The following is a 13,495-nucleotide window of genomic DNA, read 5'->3' as shown; positions in this document are numbered from 1 at the left end:
ACTTTTGGCTCATAAAACCATTTAAAAACAAATGTTTCAGGCCAAGGATAAATGTCTCATGCATTTAATGGCTGTATAATGAGTGCAGTACTCATTTAAGCTACATTACTTGATGGGAGATGTCTCTAGAAAGTTGTTTTGTTCTGCAACAACAAAATCAGAAAGCTGCTCTGCGCTTCACTACAAAGAGACGCCTCCTTGTTTTTTGGTTTTCTACAGGCTGGTGTTTGCAAAACCTCAAAAATACATTTCAATTATCAAATCAAAGTGATAAATTAACCAAAAAAAATAATGAATTTGTCGGCAATTGGTTGGTAATTTTATTTAAAGACAGTTGAATTTAAAGGGAAAGTTCGACAATTTGAATGTGTACTTTTAAAAAATCCTGCACACCTTTTAATAGGCCTTTTCACAGCAGGTATTTTGACTTGTCACAGTAGGAAAAGCACAGGTGTTACTAATAACACTTATTTCTATTCAAGTGTCCCAGTAAGCCATGACAGTGTGACAGTGAGCCAGCCTGCACAATACCATGACCCTGAAACTGAAGCCGCTAAATAGAAATCAGCTGTAATTGATTTCATTATTACCACCTGTGCTTTTCCTACTGTGACATGTCAAAATGTCTTCTGTGAAAAGGGACCTATTATCTTTCTAATAAAATGTTTTAATTATATTATAAAGTATACTCAACTAAAATAAGTCAAATTTAGACATAATTTAGACACAGTGACATATTTTCACATGTGATACCAAATCACAGGCAACAAGGTCATACCTTTGGTGTTTTTTAATGTTCATCCTGTATCTATGTGGTCCTCCTTTGTGGTTTTTCTTCCACAGTCTAAACACATACAGGTCAGGTGAATTAGAGACACATGATTTGGACCGTCAATTAGTTGTTTTTCAGTTATGTTCATGCAGTAAATTAAATGTGCTTGTCTTCCCTCATGTGAGTGCAAAACATTAGTTAAATGTAGCCACAGTTTGGTTATAAACCAGTGTCAAAAGTATTCTATATCAGAAGTCCCTACCTGAACCGTGCTGTGTGTGCGACAATCCCTCTAGACAACAAGTTGTTGGCCACACGACTGAACGAATGAACCTCCATTAGTGTATTTTATGTTTTTCACAAGGAGGAAATAAAAGTGTTGTGTCAACCAAACATTTTCAAACCACTGCTGTCACAGTCTTGCGATCGAAATTCTGTGCTTTTGACTCTCCACCACATTTGGTAACCAGCAATCAAAACACTTCGTAAGCCAACCACAGTCACTGTTTTAGATAGGAGATTGACACTAGAACTGACTGCCTTTGCCTCTTCATACACAGAGTGCTCATTTCACTCTGCAGTAAAATATACAATACTGTTCAGACTGACTATGGTTAGTAAATATGGTTGTAAGTCACAAACAGTGGCTGTATAATGGTAGCCTAAGTGCATCCAGGGATAATAAAAATAGTGTAAATACCTAGATTTGATGTATTGCTTGATACCACCTCACTGTGAAACTGATCAAATTGAATCACAGGCTTGTGCACATTTTAGCTATGTTGTTCTAGAAGGTTTAAAAAATGTGTTGAAGTTTTATGTTATGTGTAAAATTGTATATTAACTGTGTTTAATGTGGAACAGTCACGTCTGGCTGATATCCAATCTTTTTAATAAGGTCAGCGCTGATACTGATCCAGTAGTTTGGATTAGTGCATTACTTTTTAAATGTTGTTCTGGATTACTAGTGCGGCAATGCCATTTTATCAGCACATGGACAGACAAAACTTTTATCACATTTCAAGCAGCACAACCCAGCTTTTGTTTGCTTAGGAAGGCCACATCATTGAAAGCAATAAACCTACGTGAATATACAATCGCATGATGTTGATCTATTGTGTATTTTGTGTTTTTACAGCCACGCCCACCCATCATCACGGCCGCAGCTGTCTGAGACTACGAGTGTACGTCTGCTGCTCCACGGGTGAGTCTTTCACTTGCAATGCTTGGACCTGTTTGCAGACTGTACCTGCACCCATCTGGCAGGCACCGGGCTCCCCACAAACCCACACACACACACACACACACACACACACACACTGGCTGCACAGATGCACACACAATCTAAATACAGTCTAAAACAGGCAGAGCTTTTAATACTCCTGCTGAGTTTCCCCTGCAGCACTTTCACTCACAGCACAGAACCCCCCCCCTTGCTCCTCTTATTCTTTCGTTCTCTCTCTCTCTTTTTCTGTCTCTCTCTTCTTCCTCTTCTTGCTCTGCCTCTACAGCAGCAGAAAGGAGCAGCTCTCAGCTTTGAAGGCCCTCCTCCTTCCTCTCCTCTCCTCCACTCTCTCTTTCCTCCTCTTTCACCCCTCCTCCCTCGCTCCCTGTCAGAATCCATTTATTGCTGTGTGCAGTCAGTGGGTGGCTATGTATATGTTGTGTTAACCTCTCTCACTCTCTCTCCTGCCTTCCTTCAATCTCTCGACCCTTTCGCTCTCACTCTCACACACACACACACACGCACTCATGCATACACACATACACACACAGACTTTGATCCCTGGCCTGTCCGGTCCTTTTAACTTCCACCGCCCTGTAGTATTAACCTCTCCTCCCTTTCACCTCCCAACTCCGTCGCTCTCCTTCCCTTTTCACACACTGCCTCTCTTCAGTTTGATCTGCCTCCCCTCACATTCCCTCCTCTCTCTCTCTCTCTCTCTCTCTCTCTCTCTCTCTCTCTCTCTCTCTCACTATTTTTCTGTATCTCTCTCTCAAGGCTGCTGGTGATGTTTTGGCTTTTCAGTCTGTCTGCTCTGGGGAATTTTTTAACCCATTGCCACTCATGCATATTTCTTTCAAGAAGTCAAATTGGATAGAATTAAAATCCTTTGAGTTGGAGAAATGGTTTAACTCTCTCTCTCTCTCTCTCTCTCTATCTCTCTCTCTCTCTCTCTCTCTCTCTCTCTCTCTCTTTCAGCCTCTGACGTGGATGATGAGCCAGAGCCTACAGAACCAGACTACACGCTTAGACCAGGCCTAAAAATTGACGATATTGGTGAGTCATACACACACTCACTTAAACATATGCACACATGAAGTTGAGTAATTGTGGTCTATCCAGCCCATCTGGACTCATAAAAACATGTTTGATCAGTCTCAAATCATGGAAATCTTATTATTCACACTTTTCAAGCTGCCGTATTGAAGTTAAATGATAATTATTCAGCTTTTTCTTATTTTCAACAAATCCCATAAACTGACCTGATAAAATGTTTTAGTCCATCTCTCAATACTTTTACGATTTCCATAACCTGTCTGTGCCGCTCAGCCACAAGCCCATTTGTTTTTGCTGAAGATATAAACCTTTAAAAATGGGTCACAAATATATTGCTTAGTTTTGCTCAGCATTTTCCTCAAACAGCTGGGCACCGTCGTTTTTAGCAAACGTTACCAAACAGGAGCAAATGGTGCATTTATTGTGGGCTATTTTCAGCAGTGGATTTACACATTTGGTGCTCTTGTGAATAATACAGCTACAGGATGGTAGGCTTTAGCTTAATCTCTATAAACAGATATCTGCATATGCATGCATAATCTGTGGGCAAGGGACAAGATTTTTGTATCGGAAGCGTTCTGATTTCCGTTTGCAATCTGTTGGTTGCATGCAGGTAAACAGTCCGTGTGGAGAGCAAAAGAGGCAGAACGCATTGGGCGAAATGCAATCTTGAATTTATCGTCATCAGACGATAGCTGATGGGTTCCGTGATTGCTAGTCGGACTATAAACAATGACCGGCGCACAGAAGAGGAAATCTTGCCCTGGATATCCTTTATCCATTATCCGCTGGCTACACTGGAAGCCCCAAAATATTGGCCATTGCACCCAGAGGCTAAAACGTCGTCAGACGATAACCGATGGGTTCTGAGATCAGCTTTAGCTAGACAAACAATACTTAGATAGATTCATTGTTGAAGAAAGAAAGAATATAAAAAGACTACTATGCCTGATATTTCCTGCATTTACAGACATTTGTATCAACTTAGCCAACAACACTTAAAATTGGTTTCATAATAATGGTACTTTAACAAATTAATTCGAAATGTTAATTTATGTATTATTAACTGAAAATGATATTTAGATTCATGACCTGAAAAATAAAGATAATATATTTGCATCTTTAACCATACATCAATTCTTATTATAAGAACACTGACCTCTACTGCCTTATCCTTGATTAATGGTTTATTTTGGTGTCTTTTTAGGAGAATACTGTGTTTTCAAATCGTCACTTCTTGTCAGACTGAATTCAACCCTGGCTAGCTTCACCAATCAGATAGTCAAGACAGCCTGTATCTAGCCCGACAGGCAAAATCCAGGGCATCAAAAAGTCCCCAAAGCACTCTGTGAGCACATATTGATATGGTGAACTAAATGACCAATTCAACATTTTTATTGACTCAAACCTTCTCTCATTTGGATTATGACAGCTGAACAATAAGAGGGCTGAGAGAGAGATTGTAGATAGTGGAAATTACACACTTGTCTTTCCCTGGAATTTGTTAACAATAAGAAAAATATAGAAAATCACTAGCCTTATCCCTTAAATACTGACAGCAGATTGATCGTTGATATGTGATGGCAGAGTGACCAGTTCATTGGCCATGCAGCATCAAAAGTGGCCAGCTAAAGTGAAATGTGCCGTTTTCAAAAGAGACCTTCAGCACAGTTAACTTCACAGCACCAGCTGGCTTGGCAAGCTGCTGATCCTGCTAAACAACTACATGCAAATTCATTTCACACTCGCCGTTTTCACCCGGATAAGTAAAGAACACAGAGTTTCATCGTTAGTTATCAAAAAAAACTTTCATTCAGAAAAGGAAAGACATGTTCAGTTTCCTGCAGTTAACTGCTAGATCTTGGCAATTGCTCCCATATTGCCCTTATGTTGCTCTGCTCTCATCAGGATTATATAACTGGTGAAATCATGGGAATCATGGGAATAATGCTAAAACTGTTAGCACTGCAACTGTATGAAATTTAGCAGCTAAGGGAGAAGCTGAAATCAACCAGTGACAGACTTTATGATAATCTCTCAGATGATCATGTGGTTACTTCTCAGTGTTATGGCAACAACAGCACAGCAGCACAATAACAACATGTACAGTACAGCTAGCTTGCCCTAGCTATCTGCCACCCATTACACAACCAGACGTGTGAGTATCAATCATCGTCCTGTCTTGCTTTAGCACTCTTTTCCAAGGTAGCCTGTAAAATATGGGTGTGTGTGTGTGTGCGCACACACTCGCCTGCGTGTGCTTGCGTAATAAATCAGTCTGTTCTCATAACTGTCATAAGAAAACTCATCACTGGCTACAGCGAATGGCTGCAGGTCATATGAGTTTGTTGAGATACCTCTCCCTCTCTTATTTTTCCTCCCTCCATCATTCTTTCATCTCGTTTCTCTCTCACTCCATCTCCTTTCTCCATGCCCTCCTCATCCTCCCACCCTTTAATTCCCAACCTCCATTTTTCCTCCCAGAGTACAAGTAGGAATGCAATGGAGGGGAAAGCCACCAAAATCCAGTTTATTCACCTTTTGATGTGTGAAATTGAGTTTTTCCCTCTTTTAACATTTTTTCCCAAAATAATATTAATCTTAGGGTTATAGTATGCATTAATGCTATCACAGTGATGTAAACCATATTAAAATAGAGAAATAATTCTATTCCATAATTATTTTGTTTTATTTCCTCATGGTAAGCATAGATTGGAGTCAGTTCACGCAAACTTTTGTTTGCCACTATGTCACTGAGCAATACATATACATTCTCACCACATATCCTCACTACTTGTGTGTCTTCCTTCCTTTCCTGCAATTATTTGTAAACACACATGCAAAAGATGCTCATTTCAATAACAGAAAAATATCCACTTTTACTTTTATTTAAACACAGTAAGTACGTAATTACAAGTTTCACAGAAGAATATACAGAAAAGCAACAGTTAATTCCACAGAAGAATAGTTGTATTGAATGTTCTTGAACAGATAAGGAATGTGGACTACATGAAAATACTGTTAATATTTAGCGAACAGCTGACACAATAGCAGAGCGCAAATTGCCGCAGCTCCTATGGGTCATTTTCACCTGTAGTTCTGTGTTGCCAATTAAATTAATAGGATAACCCAAGTGGTGCAAGAGGAAGTGAGGAAATCAGCAGGGAGCTGTGAAATGAACTGAAAACAAAGAAGCAGTACAGTTTCCTATTCCCCTCCCTCGTTCTCACTCCTCCTGACTGCCAATTAGACTCATCACAACATAGTTTTAATTACCGTTATTCAAAGTTCACATCAGCACATTCACACAAACACAAGGCAACACACAAACTGCTCAGTTCAAATCTGCCTGATTACCGTGTCTGAAAATGTTTAACTAAGCTGAATGTTGCAGGCTCATACTGTAAACCACCCGTTTCTCTCCCCTTCACTGCTCACAGTTTATTTCCTGGGCGCTGCCCCTTTCAATCAGTGTCTACAGCTCAACAGTGGTTCCCTCCTGAATACGGCCTCTAGTATTAGATTTCATTTAGATCTCATTTACAACACAGATGGAATGGTGCTAGCAGCTCCCCATGCAGTCATGTGATTACTGATGGCTTTCAGTGGGAGGATTCTCATTTACCCACCCTGCTGGCTCAGGTTACTGCATCTGACGATCAGGTCCGGCCATTAGTGAAGAAAATCAGAAGCTTTTTCTTTAATGGGGTTTATTGGAGCAATTGCCACTCCTTTTAAGCTAGAGTGTGTTTGGATTGCTTTGCCAGCAACATCAGGTTGAGTATCAGTGAAAAGAACACAGCACAAACTGAATGTCACCTCTCTTTTTATAACATTTATAGAAACAGTTTTGTTATATGGTTTAATTCCATCAGTTCAAAATATCCCATAAGAAGGTCTGGGAATCACACAATATATATGTTGGAAAATGTGTAATTTATTAACTTCTTTGTAAAGTTTTCACATTTGTGTATTTTAGCTTGTAGCATTATGACTGCTCATATAGATTTTATACATTATACAAATATATACTTTGTACATGCTCATTTAATACCACATGCTCATTACCAGGGGATCCACTGATATTTAAAAGAGTAGAGTTACTACAAAACAGGACATTGTTGTAGTTTCAAACATCCTGTTTTTAGGTATCAAGAAATCAAGGTGTGCCAGCTGGTTGCTCAGATGCATCAATTAGACTGATGATGTCACAACCCTAAACTGCTTCTTATGCTGCGTTCCTGACAACTCGGGAACTCGAAAAATTTCCGACCTCCTACTAGAAAAAGTACAATGCAACGCCACTTAAAGTCGGAGTTCCTACTTGTGAACTCGTAGCAAATTTATCTACCCCGACTTGAAGAAGCAGTTGTCTGACGCCACATAACAATGGCAGCACCATGGAAGCGCACATTAGGCTACATTTCAATCAATAGGGGAGAGGGGTAGGATGTATTTGTAGACTACAGTATTAGGCAAGTGAATGGAATATGAAGATACGTTTCCGAGTATAAAAGTGCCATAAAATAATATGTATAATGGCGTCTGTTCATGCGTCGTTGTTTCATCCTCTGTTTCATATATATAGATATATATAGCCATATTCAATATAAATGTGTGTGAAAGTGGCCACAATCTTGTACGCCAAATTAAAATTCTAACATATTTTATGTTAGAAAAGTATGACATACTGTATACATTGTATTACATATATATTTTGTTGTATTTTAACCACTACAGTTGATGGCTCCTGACAAACATACACACACACACACACACACACACACACTTGCCCGCTGTCTCACTGTCACAAAAAATAAAAATAATTATTGCATGTGATATACAACGTGACCTTCTGACATGTTCCCGAGCCAAACATCAGCTCACTAGAGGAAGCTGTGTGTTTGTGTGTGTGTGTGTGTGTGTGTGCGTGTGTGTGTTTCATGTTCTTATATCCTGGTTGGGACTTTAACCTGAATGCACACTAAACCATGGGGGCCTGTGTTACCGTGGGGACAAAAATTGAGGTCCCTATGGGTCGAGAGTTTGAGGGTTAAGACTTGGTTTTAGGGTACAGGTCACAATTAGGTGTGTGTGTGCGTGCGTGCCACATTTTGGAGCAGAAAAAGCAGGCTGCAGCTGCCTGATAATTAGATAGCTCAGACACCTAGAGGCGTCTATGAAATTTTATGTCATGTTGACAAGAACAAGGAGATATCTTAGTCTCAGATTGTGTTTATGAGAGTATCTGTGTGTGTGTGTGTGTGTGTGTAATGAGGTGATTAGTAGAGCCACACTTTAGAACCAGTTTTGCGAGATGCTCTGCTGTTTGTGTCTTCAAAACCACATTCCTCTGTCAGTCAGCGCCAAAGTGTCCTGACCCCTCAGCTGCATGCTCGGTTACAGAGCGGTCAAAGCATTTAACCTGAGCTCCACTGCTGCATAGACCTCATTAGATTGGCCAGCAGAGCATACCAGAAGAGGCCATCTCTAAAACCAGGTGTCAGCCAGTCATTACTCTGCAGTCTGACCCACAGAGCAGCTGGAAATATTCTAGAGTTAGATACGGCGCCGAGTGGAAACACTGAGAAAATCCCCACTTCACTTCACACAATAGTTCAGCAATAGCCGTCCTGTGTATAGACAGAAAATTGTACTTCTGTCTGGTCTTCAGTCTCATTAATCAAGTGACTACAGAGGGTGTGTCTGGCAGATCTGGCCGCACGTGTGTCTCATAAGTGTAGGCATGCAGTGAACCGTCTGGTGGCTCGTGTTTTTGTACATCGACTAGACATCAACGCTCAGTGTGTAGCCCGCAACAAAAGACCGCAAACTATTTTTAGGACATCACCAGGTGTACGTGGTGGGGGGTTGGGGCGGGGGTTACAGTATATAAAGTGTGTCTGTGTGTAAAAGTATGCAAGTGTGTGACTGGGAATGTGTAATTTTATTAAAACAATAGGAGCTCTCTGATAACAGCTGCAGCAGTCTGCCATGGCACTGCTGTTGTGTTGTATTTGTAGCAGACTTACCATGTTTTAGTGGGAGTGTGACTCTGCTGTAAGCTGCCTTTTGTTCAGTCAGTCTGTTTCATTAAAACATTTGGTCATGTTTTAGTAAAAGCTGTGCTGTGTAAGCAGATTATAGCACAATTAGAAGCATAGATAAACTTGTCTTTTTTCCTTAATTTCCTTTTAAGTTTTTCAAGTGTGGAATAAAACCTGCTAGCAAACTGCTAGCACTGTAATGAATTTATGAATTTATATAAAAACACAGTCCCTCATTCATTCTTTCTCTCTGTCTCTGTTTTTTCCAGATGAATTTAACCCTTTTGTTCCCAAGCTGGAGAAGAGCGTCAGCGGAAGCAGTCCATCCAGGGATCGCCTTCTCCTCACCGTGACGATGCTCCTTCTGGCCGCTCTCTTCATCTCCTAGCAACGGCCATCCCATCAGCATCACCATGCCACCATGACTAGCCTTGGGAGGGTGTACAGTATTGGCGGGTTGGGGGGGGCGGTTAGGAGAAGAGAAGAGAGTTAAGATACCACAAACAGAGCAAAAGGCAAGAAGAGCAAGAAATTAGAGTTTTCAAGCGTCACAGTGTGAATGTGTGTGTTTGTACAGCTGTGTGTTTGAGGGAGTGTGGTTTTGGTGGATTTGAAAGACCTTCAGGCTCTCATTGACACAGACTAAACCGTATGTGGCATTCAAGTCAGCCTGTGCATACAGATGCAGGTGTGGTAGACTGTGAGTGAGCGTGTGTCTGTTTGTATTTGTGTGTCTGAACAGGCCACAGGTTGAGCTTGTTGAATCATGCACACCACACAAAGCATTTATACGACAGGAGAGGCGGGGCTTAAATCCTAATAAAAAGAAGAAAAAGCATCAAATCCACCCACCCAACTGAAAACCATTTGAAGACTTTCCCCTGAATCTGATTGGATTAAACACTTCCTTAGGGCTAGTTGCCATAGTTTCTTGCAACAAGAATTAAACTGAACTCAAATGAACTAAATCAAATCGATTTCAGAAGAACTGAACTGAAATTGCCTTTTTTTTTTTGTTGTTGATCTTGATGCTGGGAACTTGTCCCAGTCCATAGAGGAAAAAAGGAACCAGCTAATGAACTGTGCAGATCCTGTGTAGGAGACTAGTCAAAGTAGCTGATAGTTCATAAACACACCCTAGGACTCCAGACGCCAGTGTTTTAGTTGTCCTCTCCACTCTGCTGTGTCATCCTGTGTTCACCATCAGTCTCCAGCACGTCTCTAATCAAGGCAATAGGACCGGACGGTGTCAGGGGGAAATACAAAGCATTTAAAAGATGAGTCATTCACTTAAACGTCAATTTTGGGGAAAAGAAGGGGGTGGAATTTACTGTAGATGTGCCATTGACACAGAAACTGCAAGGGTTAGTTGATGTTATAAGTTGCTGTGTTACTTTTCTGTCCTGTCCATGAAGTACTCCGGTTATTCCTCTGTCATCTCCGAGGTTAACGAAGCACATGATGGCTACGGAGCAGCCGTGGATACACTCAGCAATACTGCCCTCCTCTAGACTGACTGCAGACTGTTTGGAGGAGAGCAACAGGAGCAGAGAGGAGGGACGAAGGAGGAAGGACAGTCACTCACACAAGCATCTATGAACAGATCCAGTCCGGGGCAATAAGAAGCTCACCACTGATCAGTGTCGGTGTAGCAGCCTGCTCTACCAATCTCATCTCTGTAAACCCATTTGTCAGATACCACATGTAAACAGTTTTCTGTTACTGTATGAGTGTTTGTGTGTGCCCGAGTAAGAAAACATATGTCTGAGTGTGCCACATGAGTGTGTGTTTGAGAGTGAGAGAGACCATTTTAAATGGTACTAACAGCCTGAAGATACATCCACATACTGTACATCTTATAAGTGTGAAAATGCAAAATAAAAAAAAAAATCAAAACACAACTAAAGCAACAAGTAATACATACAAACTAAGTGCTTTGGTGGGGAGGTACGGCAATTCAAATCTCAAAACAACTGTACCAGTCAGTTGCTGCAGAATAGCGTTTCCATAGCAACTAGCACCTTATTCACCATGGTTACCCCACCCTGTCAACGACGGACTCTAGTAGGGCATGGCTTACCATAGTAGCTGATAACAATGATGAAGGTGATGATTATAAAGATGATGTTGATGGACTACGAGCTGACCATTGGCCGATCAGGTCACACACTGGCTCACCAACAGGCATGCGAGATGTTCAAGTACTCTTGTAAATGTCACAACGGACAAAGAATGGAATTCCAATGTCTTGAAATTTGCCAAGGTGGAATGTGATGTAAGCATTTTTACAAACTTGAAGCTCAGTTTCCTTATGGTCGTTTTTATTATTATTTTGTTGAGTTTGCTGTGGTGTATTTTTGATTATCTTGAGGGGGAAGACGGGGGTTTAAAAGATGGAAAATTGGGTGGGTTGAGCCATATGTAAACTTGGGCTGCTCTGTGAGTCTATGAAGATCAATATTGACAAATCATGTATAGCTGTGGTTCCCAACCCTTTTGGCATGTGTGCCCTTTCTGGGACACTCCACCAATTTTACACATTATGATGAGTTTACGCAAATCAAGGAGTATTATTCAGATGTGAAAACAGTTGTGAATTGTCCTATAGGACTTCAGCCTTGACATTTCTAACAGAAAACTACGTCACGGACTAGGGTCATAAAGTTTGAAAAACATGGGCATTTAGGGATGGACTAACCGAAGAAGTTAGAGTTGCATTGTGGATGTGTTGGATCCAGCGTTTATGAGAGTTAAGGACTGAAAATCAGGAAATGTCGGCCTCTGCTTTACCAACTTAGACATTTTCTTTTTTTATTTGTTTCTTGCAAGTCCAGTAATTCTATGGAAGTGCAACACAAAATTGCTGGAGCAACCCCTAAAAACAAAGCTATGTCTGTTTGCACAGGATGCATATGTCTAGTTCAGTCAGCAACCAGTTCAATCAAGGGATGATTGTACTTCCTGATCAGGTCAAATTATCCAGTAATTCTCAGAAAAATTATTAGAAGAAAAACACTGCAGGTTTTGTGTGGTAGAATGATTTTTTTCTGCTTAACCATCTCATGACCCGTCAGATTTTTGCAACCCCTTGGGAGGGTTGATTTTGGAGAATCATTGAGTACATTATATTATGATACAGTGTGTGAACCAACCCAGGTGTATATATGGCTCTTGGTGGGAGGGCGAGGTAGGAAGGGTTTTGGGTCCTGGTGTGGAGTGGGAGGGTTGAAGAGCTGTGCAAGAGGGTAAATCACTCTTCAAGAAGTTGCACTTAAGAACTTAGACACGAGAGCAAGAAAGTGTGTGTCTGTCAGTTTGTGTGCCTGTGTGTGTGTGTGTGTGTGTGTGTGTGTGTGTGTGCGTATCAGGGAGAGTAAGAATCAGAGCTTATTTCTGTTAATCACTTCATGTCTGTGTGCAGGAGCTTTAGCCTGAGATGCTGTCTGCTGTTTGTGTGTACTGGTGTTAGAGTGTGAGTGTGTGTGTGAGTGACTGAATGGGTGAGTGAGTGAGCAACAGTCTCTTTGTTCCTGTTCTTTCCATGTGCGTATGAGCGAGTGAGTGTGACCGATTGTTGTCTGGCAAAACAAAAAAAAGCATTTAATAGTGTTGGAAACAACAATTACAATCATGTTTACCTTCGACTGGAATGACTTTAAATGAACTTGAAAATAAACTGTAAACTGAACAAACCATAACAGAGGTTATAACAATGATCATGATAACAAAATAATAAGCTTACAAATCTTACTTTTAACAAGATGTGTGTTCGACTCTTTATTTGCCTCCCTTTTCTAATCCCCCCCCCCCCTGCTCTCGCTGTCTTTTAGGATCTGAAAAAAAGGGAACATGCATGGAGCTAATCCAAGACAACAGATGGAGGGGTTGCAGGAAAGGTTTTACCTGGTATATTCAGTTCTCTGTAGATAATGTTGTTTTGGAGCTCACAGATGTGATTTTCCATATCAAAGTTGGTGTGGCGACGCTCTCCCTCAGCAGTAATACCTTTACACGCTCCGATTAGGAGAGATAAGCGCTTCAATCACCAGCCCAACATTTGAATGACAATGGGACAGGCCAGCAGTTGGTACCTGTATGTCTGGACTGGCTGATGGAGGGATAAGACCGCTCCTGTCAGAGCGCAGCCAGGCTCACTGTCTGATCTTATGCAACAGGTCTTTATCATACAGAAGTTATTCTCGACTGACTGACAGGACAGCACGAGAATGGACAGATAAGAGGTCAGCACTTGAGCAGATAGCAAGATGATGTACAGTTCAAAAGACAAAAGCTGGTTGATGAAAGATAAGTCACGTCCACAATCTTCTGGCAGCAAAGTCATGCAAGTTGAGGTTTGGGTTTTGGAAGGAAAGTATTTAAAATCTGATTCGAAAC

At 41.0% G+C, this 13,495-nt stretch overlaps 1 protein-coding gene across 3 annotated transcripts in view; it reads left to right on the top strand.

Moving 5' to 3' along the window:
- efna3b (ephrin-A3b) overlaps nt 1–12,857 on the top strand; it is a 59,022-nt gene extending 46,165 nt beyond the window's left edge. For 2 of the 3 annotated variants that reach the window (XM_044209289.1, XM_044209291.1), the window contains exons 4-6: nt 1,911–1,976; nt 2,976–3,053; nt 9,370–12,857. In XM_044209289.1, coding sequence (XP_044065224.1) covers nt 1,911–1,976; nt 2,976–3,053; nt 9,370–9,488 — 263 coding nt within the window. In that variant the 3' untranslated portion in view covers nt 9,489–12,857. The other variant, XM_044209290.1, reaches the window with a different exon arrangement.
- The last annotated feature ends 638 nt before the right edge of the window (nt 12,858–13,495 follow it).

Source organism: Siniperca chuatsi, linkage group LG9 (assembly GCF_020085105.1).
Source record: "Siniperca chuatsi isolate FFG_IHB_CAS linkage group LG9, ASM2008510v1, whole genome shotgun sequence".
NCBI lineage: Eukaryota > Metazoa > Chordata > Actinopteri > Centrarchiformes > Sinipercidae > Siniperca > Siniperca chuatsi.
Note: the sequence above shows the minus strand (reverse complement) of the source record. Positions and strands in the feature narration are given on the sequence as shown.